Source organism: Schistocerca americana, chromosome 2, assembly GCF_021461395.2.
Source record: "Schistocerca americana isolate TAMUIC-IGC-003095 chromosome 2, iqSchAmer2.1, whole genome shotgun sequence".
Taxonomy (NCBI): Eukaryota; Metazoa; Arthropoda; class Insecta; order Orthoptera; family Acrididae; genus Schistocerca; species Schistocerca americana.
In genome coordinates, this window is record NC_060120.1 from 984014858 (window position 1) to 984031169 (window position 16312).

The 16312-nt window shown below is 37.2% G+C and overlaps 1 protein-coding gene across 1 annotated transcript in view; it reads left to right on the forward strand.

Annotated features, from left to right (window-relative positions):
• The window catches only part of LOC124596265 (dynein axonemal heavy chain 7), a 1038560-nt gene that overhangs the window by 709632 nt on the left and 312616 nt on the right, over positions 1-16312 (forward strand). The window contains 1 exon segment of the mRNA XM_047135340.1: positions 11213-11366. Within this exon segment, the coding sequence (XP_046991296.1) occupies positions 11213-11366 (154 nt within the window).

Consider the following 16312-nt stretch of genomic DNA (forward strand, 5'->3'; position numbering starts at 1 on the left):
GTTATATAAATGATCCAACTTCACATTGTGTTGAAGTAGAAGAATTTCTGTTTGTTGACAATGCAATATAACAGTCAGATCTGTTGGAGAAATTTCAGCACTTGAAAATATAAATAAAACTTTATTGACAGTTATTAACTGGTTCACTACAAATAGAAATCACTGAACTTAGAAAGACACCATTGGAAAGAAATAATTCTTTGGAGTGAATAATAAATGAAACACAATATTCTAAGTTCTTGGGTGTTTATATTGTAGACAACCTAAGCCAGAGAAAATCATATGTTACAGGTCTTAAATGTCTTTAGTGGTGAAACTTTTGCATTATGTATAGTATCGGAGTTCGGAGGTGGAGATGTGAAATAATTGACTTACTTTGCCTGTTATAATTTACTAATGTATTGTGACATCATATTATGCTCTAACTTGTCACTGAGTGAGAAAGTGCTTGTTGCACATAAGATTTAATAAAGGTAATGTGATGTACACTTCAGAACCTCTTACAGATAGCTCTCTGAACAACCATTCATACAGACCTGAATCTCACAGTACATTTACTCCCTTGCGAAATTCTTTGTCTGCAGTCATCCACAATTCAAAATCAACATCAACATTCATAAATATAATACTAAAAGGTGAAGTGACTTACTGCTCATCTTACATGGAGTAAGATTCACTGTAAGTTTACTTCCTGGCTCATGCGATGGTGCTCTAGCAGGCTCTGTCATCTGTTAGCCAGCTGCCTTGCAGGGAGGTCTGCATGTTTTTTGTTATAGCTCCAGTGGTACTTTTCTTGTAAGACTCCCTGAATACTACCTGTACTGGCCAGTTGGACACCCTGTTTGGTGTACGATGTTACAGCCTCAGGCAACTCTCACATAATGCCTATTAACTCTTGAGATGGAACAGAATGTCATGTGCCTGACATCGATATGCAGTCTTAAAAGATTTTAAAGGAAACTGTTTGGTAAAAAAAATTTTATTCTTACACATGTTATGGCCTTGCCCATCAACTCCGTACTGAATATTTCATTAGTGGTCATAGTTACTGTGATATTTTGAGCGTAAGTAAACTACTGCAAAAAATTCAAAAAGTTAGCGTTCAAAAATAAAGGTTATTATGAATTTCCATTTGGTGTAGTTCGGTCATATATTACTACATATGAAATGTAGCTAACATATTGAATTATTACTTCAGCTTGGAAGGATATTGCCATTTGCCACCAATACTGAGAAAATGGATCATATGTAAAGCACTCCATTCTGATCACATGTGCCAGTGAAAAGTCAGACTGACATATTCTTAATGTCCCTTGTATCTCATAAACAACTGAGATATGGAAGCAAGATTTTGTCAAAGACAGCACGCAAAAGGGAGAGTATTTTTGACTATGATTAACATTTGAAACTTCCATGTTTACTGCAATATTCAGACAACTACAGATTTTTTTCAGTGAAATACTGCAATTTAAAATATTTGCTATTAAATTCACAAAACACAGACACACTCATCAAATGATAGAGCAGGGAAATGAAAATACTGAGTGAAAATAGTACTTGAGCTCATACTGAAGACTTAAAAAAGGTTGCTGCACTTTATGTGGGAGTGTCCTCATTATACACAAGAATAAAACCATTAGTAATTATTACATTAACAGCACTGTCTGTGATCATGGCATAATTTCCATTACTAACTTAGAAGGTGACATCAAACCTCAGAAAAGCAGTTACTAGTGTCCAAGATAACTGAAGAGATTACTAAATGCTACATATTCATAAATGGAGCCTTATTGTGCTTTCTAAATATTACATAGTCAAAGTTTATTTACATAAAATAGATTAGTGTTTTTTCAGTGAAATAATGTAATTTTGATTATTTGTTATTAAATTCACAAAACACAGAAACAGACACCAAATGATAGTGAAGGGATGTAACAATAGTGGGTGACAATGGTATTTGAACTCATGGCAAACACCAACACAAAAAACTGTAAATGGTACCTACATACTATGAGGACACCTACCGGTAAATTATGTACAAGAAGAAAACTATTAGTAATTGTTACATTAGCAGCTTTGTCTGTAATCATGTATAATTTCTATTAGTAACTTAGGAGGTGACATCAAACCTTAAAATAGTAGTTACTAATGCCCAAGATAACTGAAGAGATAACTGAAAGCTATATATTCATAAATGGAGCCTTATTGTGCTTTCTAATTACTACATATTACACTGGAAAGCCAAATAAAGTGGTACACATGCCTAATATCATGTAGAGCCCCCACGAGCATGCAGAAGTGCCGCAATACTATGTGCCCTGACTTGACTGATGTCTCAAGTAGTGCTGGAGGGAACTGACACCATGAATCCTGCAGGGCTGTCTATAAATCCATAGTACAATGGGATGGAGGTCTCTTCTCAACAGCACGTTGCAAGGCATCCCAGATATGCTCAGTAATGTTCATTTCTGGTGAGTTTGGTGGCCAGAGGAAGTGTTTAGGATTAGATTAGATTAGATTTACTTTCATTCCAATTGACCTGTAATGAAGAGGTCCTCCAGGATGTCAGAAAAACAATAATACATGACAAATATCATTTTACAACACTCATTTACTAAGATTGGATTAATGCACTGAATTTAAAATTATTAAAAGAAATGTAATTTTTTAAATAAGGTAACAAACATATAATAGAATTACTACAATAATTATTTACAATGAACACTTACTGCACTGAAATAGTGCAGAAGTTAGATTGTACTTTATATAAAGGGTGAAACTAAATTTGCGCACTCGGGCTTTGCAGCGCGACTCCTCGCGTGACAGCGATAAAAAAATGTCTCACACAAAATTTTGTCTGATGAGTATATCTTTGTGAAAAAGGATGTTAAAGAGTGGCAATCTGGCAACACTGCAACCACATGTATGGTAACTACCTCTGTCAGCACGAATTAGTTGTGCTGTAAAGCTGATGCAGTGAATAGAGTTTTGGGTTAGTATGCAGGAGGTCGAGGGTTCGATCCTGGGTTTGCACACATTTTTTTATTTGCTAATTTTATTCTGGCATTTCATACTGTAATATACACCACTTCTTAGATCACATGTCTCATAAATTTACAACATTTTGTAACACTGAATATAACAAATAGGTGGTTAGACAAATAAGAAATAGACAGTTGAAACAAATGACCTGTCATAGGACAGAATAACTACAAAAACAATATCAATTTCAAGATGTCATAGATGATAGCACAATAAAGTGATACAACATCTACTTGTCATTTATACTACATGTAATATTAGTGCTCAGATGTCCCACATTAGCTACCAGCAACAATAATAATATCCATATTAATGACTGCATGACCTTCACAACAGAATATGTTGTCCTCAGAACGACAGATTTCACATGGCAACCTCCCTGCATGTCCAAACATTGCACAACCCGCCAGATCATACAGTTCTGGACCCTTCATAATAAAGCTGCATTCACAGTAACAAGAATAGCATGAAAACATGCTACAAATTGTTCCACATTCATCGGCAGTGTAGAATACACATGTTCCTTCATGTGTTCCCACAGGAAGAAATCCAAGGGATTTAGGTCAGGTGAATGCAGTGGCCATACAAATGGCTCTCCATGTCCGAGCCATTTTGGTGGATATGTTCTGTCCAAATACTGTCACCCATCAATTCCAGAGTGCGGAAGTGCACCATCATGTTGGAACCATATTCTCTGCCAATCATGCAATGGAAACTATTTGTTATGTTCAGCATTACAAAATGTTGTAAATTTAGGATACCATATATAGTTCTTATTGCATGTTTTTGCGCCTGGAGAACTTTAGCTTAGCATGATGAATTACCCCAAAAAATCATCCCATGTGACAGTAAGGAATGAAAGTAAACATAGTATGCCAGCTTCTTCATTTTTATATCCTCTATGTCTGACAGAATTCGAATTGCAAATAGAGATTTGTTTAGATGCGTCAGCAGTTTTGTGGTGTGCTCCTCCCAGTTGAATTTATTATCAATCTGTAATCCCAAGAATTTAACACTGTCCACTTCTTCTATCTGCTTGTCATCGTATGTTAGGCATGTACTCATGGGACACCCCTTACAAGTTCTGAACTGCGTATAGTGTGTTTTTTCAAAGTTTAGTGACAAAGAATTGGCTAACAACCAGTGATTAATGTCCACAAATATTTTACTAGACAATCGTTGTAAGACTACACATGATCTGCTATTTAATGCAGTGTTTGTATCATTGGCAAACAAAACAAACTTGGCATGTGGTAATGTTACTGATGAAAGGTCATTGATATACACAAGAAAAAGTAAGGGCCCAGAGATGGAACCTTGTGGGACCTGACATGTAATTAGTTCCCAGTTGGATGATGCCTGATAGCTTAATACATGTTTTTATCAGCTTAATACATGTTTTTATCCTGATAACACCCTTTGTGTCCTGCCAGAGATATACTATTTGAAGCATTTTGCAGCATTTCCTGTTACGTCACAATATTCAAAATTACTTAAAAGGATATTGTGATTTACACAGTCAAATGCCTTTGACAGATCACAAAATACACTGCTGGCCATTAAAATTGCTACACCAAGAAGAAATGCAGATGATAAACGGGTATTCATTGGACAAATGTATTATACTAGAACTGACATGTGGTTACATTTTCATGCAATTTGGGTGCATAGATCCTGGGAAATCATTACCCAGAACAACCACCTCTGGCCGTAATAACGGCCTTGATACGCCTGGGCATTGAGTCAAACAGAGCTTGTACAGGTACAGCTGCCCATGCAGCTTCAACAAGATACCACAGTTCATCAAGAGTAGTGACTGGCGTCAGTTGCTTGACCACCATCGACCAGATGTTTTCAGTTGGAGAAAGATCTGGAGAATGTGCTGGCCAGGGCAGCAGTCGAACATTTTCTGTGTCCAGAAAGGACCACACAGGACCTGCAAGATGCGGTCGTGCATTATCCTGCTGAAATGTAGGGTTTTGCAGGGATCGAATGAAGGTTAGAGCCATGGGTCGTAACACATCTGAAATGTAACGTACACTGTTCAAAATGCTGTCAATGTGAACAGGAGGTGACCGAGACGTGTAACCAATTGCACCCCATAACATCGTTCCAGGTGATACGTCAGTATGGCAATGACGAATACACGCTTCCAATGTGTGTTCACTGCGATGTTGCCAAACATGGATGCGACCATCATGATGCTGTAAACAGAACCTGGATTCATCTGAAAAAAAAAAAAACTACGTTTTGCTATTTGTGCACCCAGGTTCGTCGTTGAGTACACCATCACAGGCGTTCCTGTCTGTGATGCAGCACCAGGGGTAACCGCAGCCATGGTCTCTGAGCTGATAGTCCATGCTGCTGCAAACGCCATCGAACTGTTCATGCAGATGGTTGTTGTCTTGTAAATGTCCCCATCTGTTGACTCAGGGATCAAGACGTGGCTGCACGATCCATTACAGCCATGCTGATAAGATGCCTGTCATCTTGACTGCTAGTGACACGAGGCCATTGGGATCCAGCACGGCATTCCGTATTACCCACCTGAACTCACCAATTCCATATTCTGCTAACAGTCATTGGATCTCGACCAAAGCGAGTAGCAATGTCACGATACGATAAACCACAAACGCGATAGGCTACAATCCGACCTTTATAAAAGTCAGGAACGTCATGGTACGCATTTCTTCTCCTTTCATGAGGCATCACAACAACGTTTCACCTGGCAATGCCGGTCAACTGCTGTTTGTGTATGAGAAATTGGTTGGAAACTTTCCTAATGTCAGCACATTGTAGGTATCGCCACCGGCGCCAACCTTGTGTGAATGCTCTGAAAAGCTAATAATTTGCATATCACAACATCTTCTTCCTGTCAGTTAAATTTCACGTCTGTAGCACATCATCTTTGTGATGTAGCAATTTTAATGGTCAGTAGTGTATACCATTTGTCTGCGAATTTTTTGTTTAATGAATTAAGTACATTTTCACTGTAAGTGTAGATAGCCTTCTCAATATCAGAACCCTTTAGATATCCGGACTGGAACTTACACAGTACGTTATTTGTCATAAGATGGTTATTAAGCCAATTGTACATTACCTTTTCTAAAATTTTTGAGAATGCTGGTAAAAGTGAAATTGGACAGAAATTTGATGCTATTTCTTTACCTCCCTTCTTAAACAGTGGCTTAACTTCAGCGTATTTCAACCATTCAGGAAATATTACACTGATAAATGACAGATTACACAGATAGATTAATATGTTACTTAACTCAGAATCACATTCTTTAATTAACTTTGTTGATATTTCATCATACCCACTAGATGTTTTTGATTTTAAAGATGGACATTACTTCCGCTGGGGTAGTGAGGGTCTAATTCATATTACAGAAGTTACTTGAAATGTCTGGTCTGAGGTATCCCATGGCAGCATCTACAGAACCTGACAACTCTGTCTTTTCAGTAACAGCTATAAAATACTTGTTAAAAAATTCTGCAACACTATACACATCTATCACCATTGTATCATTTACTTTTAATACTATTTGCCTCTCTTCATGTCTGGTTCTACCGGTCAGCTCCTTCACTGCATCCCATATCGCCTTCATTTTGTTGTCTGATATGACTTTCTTTTCCTTGTAATATATTCACTTTGCTGTCCATATTGCAGTTATTAATATTTTGCAGTATTTTTTGCAATGTGCTATAGCATCAACATCAGAACTGTTTTGGATTGACAGATACAGTTTTCTTTTTCTTTTACATGATACCTCTATTACTTGAGTAATACATGGCTTCTTTGTAGACTTTGCTCTAACCTTGGTTAGTCTGGGGGAAAAAATGTTCAAATAAGGTAAGCACTTTACTAGCAAAAGTGTTATATTTTTCCATTCATGCCATTCGCACTGTAAACATCACTCCAGTGAATGTCTCTGAGGAGTGTCCTAAAATAATCAATTTTTTGCTTATTGATTACCCTATTGAGTTCAGTTTTAACAGATTTTATATCCTGTTCAGTATTAACATTTAACAGAAGGAACTGCATGTCATGGTCTGAGAGGCCATTAGCTATTGGTTTTGTAATATAATTTTGTTCATTGGACTTTTCTATAAAGATATTATCAATGGCTGTTTGTGAGCAATTTGCTACCCTAGTTAGGAACTCTGCAGTGGGAATTTAGTTGAATGATACTGTTATTAACTCAAATAAGTTCTTATTGGGAGAGTCTTTAAGGAAATCTACATTGAAGTCACCAGAAACCACTTTTTCTTTATTTTTGGTTGTTAAATGGGCCAGAAGAATGTTCCTGGAGCCACTCTGTAGCAATTCTGGATGTGTGTGGTGTCACATTGTGTTGCTGGAATTGCCCAAGTCCATGGGACTGCGCAGTGGACATGGATGGATGCAGGGGATCAGACAAGATGCTTATATACATGTCACCTGTCAAGAGTCGAATCTAGACATACTAGGGGTCCCATGTCACTCCAGCTGCACATTCCACGCACCACTACAGAATCCCCACCAGTTTGAACAGTCTGCTGCTGACATACAGGGTACATGGATTCGTGAGGTTGTCTTCATGCCCGTACACGTCCATCTGCTCGATACATTTTTAATTGAGACTAATCCGATGAGGCAACATGTTTCCAGTCTCAACAGTCAAATGGCAGTGTTGACAGGCCCAGGCTGGTGTAAAGCCTTGTGTCATGTGTCATAAAGGGTATATGAGTGGGCCTTTAGCTCTGAAAGCCCATATTGATGATGTTTTGTTGAATGGTTTGCATGCTGACACCTGTTGATGGCCCAGCATTGAAATCTGCAGTTTGTGGAAGGATTGCACTTCTGCCATCTTGAACAATTCTATTGGTCCTGTTCTTGCAGGATCTTTTTCTGTCCACAGTGATGTCCGAGATTTGATATTTTAACAGATTCCTGGTGTTCACGGTACACTCGTGAAATGGTTTCATGGGAAAATTCCTTCTTCATTACTACCTTTGAGATGCTGTGTCCCATCACTTGTGAATCAACTATAACATCATGTTCAAATTCACTGTAATCTTGATAACCTGCCATTGTAGCCACAGTAACTGATCAACTGATCTGACAACTGCTCCCGACACTTGTAGTCTTATATAGCCATTGTCAACTGCAGCACCATATTTTGCCTGTTTACATATCTATACCTATAGCAGTTTCTTTGTTGCTTCAGTGTATATAGCCAAGGTTTGTTTACATAACATAGATGATCAGTTCTTAAAAATATACCATAAATCGGTAAAGAAACACCTCTGCCATTCTATAATAAACTTCCACTGTAAACTGCAATGGATTGGGGAATATCATGACTATGATATTTTTGGTTCCTTTTATTTTCCTCACCTCAACACTTTATTCACTAGCTGATATTCACACACTTTGTGAAACAAACAAATAGGGGAATATGAAAAGTGTAATGTCAATATTGCCATGGTCCTGATATCAAACTAAGGTATGTATTCAGAGCATTTAGAATGTTTGAAATGTGGAATGACAATCCATAAGTTATGAATGAATAGTCCAATATTGATTTTGGGAGAGAGAGAGAGAGAGAGAGAGAGAGAGAGAGAGACAGAGAGAGGGAGAGAGAGAGAGAGCATTGTACACAATATTTAACTCTTCGTTATACTTGATACCTACATAACTATATGACTGCATCTTTGTAGTAGTTCAATCTTATTACATTTCCTCTTTATATTAAATTAGGATGGTGTATGAACAAGCTACTGTCACCAAGCACAGGACTTACATGAAAATAATTTCTATATATTTAGTTTTGTCTTGATCATTCTCAGGGAGGAAATGGTTCTGTGACACTTCACTCAACACCAGTTTTACTAACCAAAGTGGAGTATATCAAGTTGGAATAGTAGCCAATACATCTGTTACAGATTAACCGTAGATGTAGTCACTCAGCACCAAGTTCAAAGCTATAATTCATCTATATAAAAGCAATACCGAATCCAACAATGAGTCTTTACAAGAATGCCAAAATTCAACTTGAATTCACTGCGATATGCAACTAATTGAAAACTAACCAGTAACTAGGGGAACACTTCTTGCCACTGCCTTTTGGTGGGTGATACTATTCAATACACTTCAGTGACCATCGGCATGGCCAAGGTGGTTCACCACTAGTGGTACTTAAGGGAGTCTGTCACTTACCTGCAAGAGCACCGTGTAGAAGCTGTTAACCACACCATCACTTATTGACATTCATGTGTCTGGCAGACATAAAAGAGGATCAATTATTGTTGTTGTTGTTGTTGTGATCTTCAGTCCTGAGACTGGTTTGATGCAGCTCTCCATGCTATTCTATACTGTTCTAGCTTCTTCATCTTCCAGTACCTACTGCAGCCTACATTCTTCTGAATCTGCTTAGTGTATTCATCTCTTGGTCTCCCTCTACGATTTTTACCCTCCATGCTGCCCTCCAATACTAAATTGGTGATCCCTTGATGTCTCAGAACATGTCCTACCAACCGATCCCTTCTTCTAGTCAAGTTGTGCCACATGCTCCTCTTCTCCCCAGTTCTATTCAGTATCTTCTCATTAGTTATGTGATCTACCCATCTAATCTTCAGCATTCTTCTGTAGCACCACATTTCAAAAGCTTATATTCTCCTCTATTTATCATCCATGTTTCACTTCCATACATGGCTACACTTCATACAAATACTTTCAGAAACAACTTCCTGTCATTTAAATCTATACTCGATGTTAACAATTTTTTCTTCTTCAGAAACGCTCTCCTTGCCATTGCCAATCTACGTTTTATATCCTCTCCACTTTGACCATCATCAGTTATTTTGCTACCCAAATAGCAAAACTCCTTTACTACTTTAAGTGTCTCATTTCCTAATCTAATTCCCTCAGCATCACCCAACTTAATTCGACTACATTCCATTATTCTCGTTTTGCTTTTGTTGATGTTCATCCTATACCCTTCTTTCAGGACACTGTCCATTCTGTTCACCTTCTCTTCTGAGTCCTTTGCTGCCTCTGACAGAGTTACAATGTCATTGGCGAACCTCAAAGTTTTTATTTCATCTCCATGGATTTTAATACCAACTCTGAACTTTTCTTTTGTTTCCTTTATTGCTTGCTCAATATACAGATTGAATAGCATCGGGGAGAGGCTACAACCCTGTCTCACTCCCTTCCCAACCACTGCTTCCCTTTCATACCCCTCGACTCTTATAACTGCCATCTGCTTTCTGTACAAATTATAAATAGCCTTTCTCTCCCCAAATTATAAATAGCCTTTCGCTCCCTGTATTTTACCCATGCCACCTTCAGAATTTGAAAGAGAGTATTCCAGTCAACATTGTCAAAAGCTTTCTATAAGTCTACAAATGATAGAAACGCAGGTTTGCCTTTCCTTAAACTTTCTTCTAAGATAAGTCGTAGGGTCAGTTTTGCCTCATGTGTTCCAACATTTCTATGGAATCCAAACTGGTCTTCCCCAAGGTCGGCTTCTATCAGTTTTTCCATTTGTCTGTAAAGAATTCACGTTAGTATTTTGCAGCTGTGACTTATTAAACTGATAGTTCAGTAATTTTCACATCTGTCAATTACTACTAAGGAATCATTGAATAAAACAGTTTTTACATTTGACAAATGTAATTGTTTACCATGAGGTTTCATGTGTAATACCAAATCAAAAAATGGTATGCTTCTTACGTTTTTAAACTTTTCTAGGTGGTTGCCTCAGTATGACTAGTGAAATTTGAAATCTCTTCACATAACCTCTGTTCTTTATTGATTTGACTAACATGTTGCTATAACCAAAAATGGAGGGTTCATAGGAGTAGTAGAAACTTTTTAAATAGCACATAGCTGAGGAAGTTCATTTCTTCACACATTATACTCTTTAACCATAACATAAAGGAGAAAACGCACACACACACACACACACACACACACACACACACACACACACACACACACACACACACACTTCCGTTCTCCTAAAGCAGAAAAAATCTTAGGTGGAAGACTGATTAAACATGGTATTTTTCTAATATTGCTTATCTAAGAACAAATAATTTGTAGATAATGTTGTCAAGCAGAAAGTAAATATATGTACTATTTCAGATATCTTTGCACTAATTGATTTCATATTTATTCCAGAAATGCCAGAAGGTTTGCTCTCATGATTGATCCTCAAGGTCAGGCAAATAAGTGGGTGAAAAATATGGAGGAACCAAATCGTTTGAGTGTTATTAGATTAAGTAATGCTGATTATGTCAGAGTATTAGAGAATGCTATCAGATTTGGACAGCCAGTAAGAAAAATTTTCACTTCCATTATTATAACTTAATTGTGTGTTGTATACATAATTTATTGCATTGTTTGCTACTTGGCTTCATTGTTTTGTTGCTTGTGGAATTTTATTCTTTGGTTTGTTGCTTGTTCCACGGATATGCTCAGAAATTCATTATGATGCGGAGTGTATCAGTAAACATCTCTGATAATGATATGAATTTTGAAGTGTCATAGAGAAGTGTAAATGTATTAATTTGAGATGGAAAACTCTGGCTTCAAAAGTACTACATCAAATTTTACAGGCAAATACTGGAAAATACAGAATTACTGTTGCCCTTTTGACAACAGCATAAATTCAACAAGACTGACTATATTTAAAATAACTGTTAGAGGTGGCATCCCACAGCTTCTATGTATGCGCGACATCATCATGCAAAGTTCTGTCATATGTGTTCAAGCAGCTTGTTGTTCTTTGAACTGCGTCACAGACAGAAATTGTGCCAAGAGCTCTTCTACATTCGCAACTAAGTGCTTTGAATATGATTCCATGAGATGATATCATGTGGTGTCAGGTGAGCTCTTCTCCTCTTGCCCAGTTTCTGTTGCAGATGCATGGAATTTATAAATTCAAATTGCTGTAATAATCTAATCATTAAGAGGTACAATCTTACATTAAACCTTTAACGTGAATAGGGATTAAAGTTGGAATATGTGTTTGTATCTTGAGGCAGTGTAACAGATGACATGCAAATTACCCAGACGATATTCATTCAGTATTTGAATATGAGAGCAATTATGACTTCCAACAAAAACTTCAGACCTTTTCTCACTGACCTGCCCCTCTCCCTCCCTACACACACACACACACACACACACACACACACACACACACACACAAAACTCTCTCTCTCTCTCTCTCAAAGTAAAAAATAATGAAAGGAAGTAAGTTTAACACATACCATACTACATTTTCACTGTTCGTGCAATAAATCTTCAGCACTGTGTACCACATTTTAATTTAATACTTCTTTACTACTAACTCTGTTCACAATATACAGGGTGTATCAAAAAGAATCATCTGAAAAAGGAATCATCTCATTTGCTCTATATTTCTGAAACTAGTAAGCATACACAACGAATTTTGTTTTTTGACCAACAGGAAACTCAAAAAGTTTTTTTTCACGCCTTTTCATAGGTGTTCAGTATGCCCCCTTGAGATGCATGGCTTATGTCAATGTGCCCCATCCTGTTGGTAAATGTAGTTGTTAAAATCAGTCTCCAAATGTGGGAAAAGAAAGTTCTTAAGCATATTGAGATATGTCCTTCCTGTAACAGAGTTCTTGGAAAAGAAACATGGATTACACACCTTTTTCCTTGAAACTGCACAAAACACATTAATTTTGGAAAGTCCATCTCATGTTGTACAATTTCACATGGTTGTTCTGTACCCCATATTCTCACACTATGACAGTTCACCTTTCCATTTAAATGGAATGTTGCCTCACCACTAAACACTAAGGGAGGAAGAAAACTGTCACCCTCCATCTTGCCAAGAACGAAATTACAGAACTCCAGATGTTGTTGTTTGTTGCCTTCGCAGAGAGCTTGCAGTAGCTGAATTTTGTATGGTTTCATGTGTAAAAGTCAATGCAACACAAGCCAGTCAGACATCAGAGTCCTGTTGAGCTGTCGAGCTGCACAGCGAATGGATTTCTGCAGACTCCTTGTGAAACTATGGTGGATGCAAACAATGTCTGTGTCAGACACTTGGGATGGCCCGACAATCTGCCTTTACACAAATAACCTCTTTCTCAGAATTGTTCACGCCATCATCTAATGCTCTGTGCTGTAGAAGGATCCACACCATGCCTAGTATGAAAGTCACGTTAAACACTTATTGCTGACCCACACTGCACAAAATGTAGAATACAAAATGCTTTCTGTTGTCCTGATACCATTTTTACTAGAAATGAAATGGGCACAGACTGCTGCTACCTAGTGTGAACCACGTAAAACTTGAGTGTTTGCTCTTTCCAACAGTACATTGTTCATACACATATCTCAAATAACATAACAGTTACGATTTTTTAAAATCAGATGATTCTTTTTGATAAACCCTGTATTTTGCAGATAACATGCACATATGGTGCTGAATGTATCTGCAAAATTGTGTCATTCTTCAAAACATATCTCGAGAGATATGATGTCATAAACATTGAGATCTGTGAAAAAGTAAATTTTGCACTGCCTAGCAATATAGCAATATCAGTGAGAAATAAAACACATTACTGTCGCTGACTCAGTATACACTGCAGTGTGCCCAAGCAAAGTACATTAGGCACGTCTTATGGGTTGCCATGAAATTGTGACCCATCAGCCAGTTCCATTTAACTCAATCTGCAACTTTTTTGTAGACAGCATTCACATATACCACTGAATGTTCATGAATGTACATGATGTACCTGCAAAATTTTATTACTACCCAGTACATAGTTCAGGGGGTATGATATCAGAAACACTGACTGGCATGAAAACTTACTTTTCTTAAAATGATGTAGTGATTCGAGAATTGATGTGTAAATTCTAGAACCACTCAGTCTTCTAACGTCTCGAACACACGATATTCTGGATGTGAGTGTGGGATGGTAGAATCCTACCTATTGTGCATCACATGTTCGTGTGCACAGGTTTAAAATCAGCTGTGGGGAAAAAAAGTAGACGCGGTGATCACACAGTACCAACAAGTACATGTCAGGCAATCCATAGATGTTTTAGTGCATGTGTAAGGAAGAACCATGGAGTTTATATGCAGCTCTGTGCTTTTTGTGTCATTGACTATTGTTATTAAAACAGGAACAGTTGAAAAAGTACTTTTGTGGACTCTTGACACAACCTTGTTAGAGGCAAGACTCATTTTATGATTCATTTTAAGAAAGGTCATGGTATCCAAGCCAATTTTCTTGTAACTGTAAATATTCGTTTCTAACATCAGCCTGTATGAAAGACTTGCAGGGAGTTACATATTCATGTGGAAAGTGAGATTTTTATTGTGTATGGGGGTCAAATATATCGTTAGTTGATGAAAAGTAAGGTTTGTATGTCTACATATTTCGTAAGTAGAAAGAGTATAAAAGTTCCTGTACCTATCATTATTCGATGGAGAAGAAGTCAAGAGTGTTTCCAGCAGCTGGCTATTCAGTAAAGAAGAGTGGCTGCAAATTCCAAGTAAGTCATCTCGTAAAAACGTGGAAGGTGGTTTGGTGGAATAAGCCAATGTAACCCAGATTCACACTCGCACTTTAAGTTGTCAGAACAGTAGAATGGAGCACAGATGTGTGATCTTTAAAGAATTATGGGTGGGGTTATTGGTTGTGGCTACTGAGCTTATTGTCCCTAGTGAAGTAGACTTCATCTGAGAGAAGTCAATATGCATGAAAGCGCATATCAAACGTAAGGCCTGCAACACAAACAAATCATAAGATCTGAAATAAGCAGAAATTTAAGCTTGCACTTTCTGTGCATAACAGGAATGTAACAGGTACTCCTGCACTGATTTTCTTGCTGTAGTGTATGGCACACAAAAATATCATGTGCAACTTAGAGAGCCCTGACTGAAGGCTCAACCACATGGACAAGCAAGGCTTGGGATGGATATGTATGTGTGTGCGAGTGAATACCTGTCCTTTTTTTCCCCTAAGGTAAGTCTTTCCGCTCCCAGGATTGGAATGACTCCTTACCCTCTCCCTTAAAACCCACATCCTTTCGTCTTTCCCTCTCCTTCCCTCTTCCCTGATGAAGCAACCGTTGGTTGCGAAAGCTGAAATTTTGTGTGTGTGTTGGTGTTTTTTTATTGTGTCTATCTACCAGCGCTTTCCCGTTTGGTAAGTCATGGAATCTTATATATATATATATATATATATATATATATATATCAACCGGTTTCAACAGACTACGCTACTATCTTCAGGTCTTAAAATCTTTTGTTGTAAAACATGTTCATTTTACACTGACCTCATGCAGAAATGTGCTTTTTTTATCCACTTGACATCTTATGCGTGAGGTCAGCACAAAATGTACATGTTTTACAACAGGAGATTTTAAGACCTGAAGATAATAGTATAATCTGTTGAAACCAGTTATGTTGAATAAAAAAATATTTTATGTGATTTTGGCCTGAAAGATCTATTGCTATGTTATATGATAAAATAACCAAACCTGGATTTTTTTGTTCCATTGACAGAGTTATTCCACAGCAGCTTTGTCTCCATAAATTCTGAGTAATTCATTTCTGGACTTGGTATCCTTATGTCAAAGTGATATATTTTTAATTTGAACTTAATTTTCATATGTTATTACTAAAGAAAGCAGATATAAGTTTTTTTTTTGTTTGTTTTGAATGTTCAGTACTAAAGTTGTAACTAAGAGATTAATAAATGTATTAATAAAATTTTCCATCATTTCTTCATGAAAATTAGAAATGTTTTTCCTACAAATTTTGGGGCTGTGTCATATCAACTGAATAAGTGATGACACAGTTTTACTGTGTAATATATGATGTGTAAGACGAACTTCTTTGCCTGTGACAATGTAACAACATGGACTTATGATGATGTGACAAGGATTCACATTTTAATGGTTATTAGAAGTAACAAAGTATATGAAAGGAAATTTTAAATGTGACAAATGGAAAAATAGGTGAAAAAGAAGAAGGAAGATCTAGAAATTGCAGTGTTAGTTGAAATCAAAAATGTAAATAGAAACACAAACTCTCTGCTGGTTAAAACCATCAAATATCTACATAAGTTAATTTTCAGAACAGTTCCACATAACAGAAAATATCAGAAACACTTGTGAGAATTTTCTGGTGTTACTTTTCAATCACCATGTGGTGAACTTGAAGCTAACAGGTCATTCATTGAAGTATCATTTTCAGAAGCACAGTTAGGAGCAATTTGCAGTATGTTG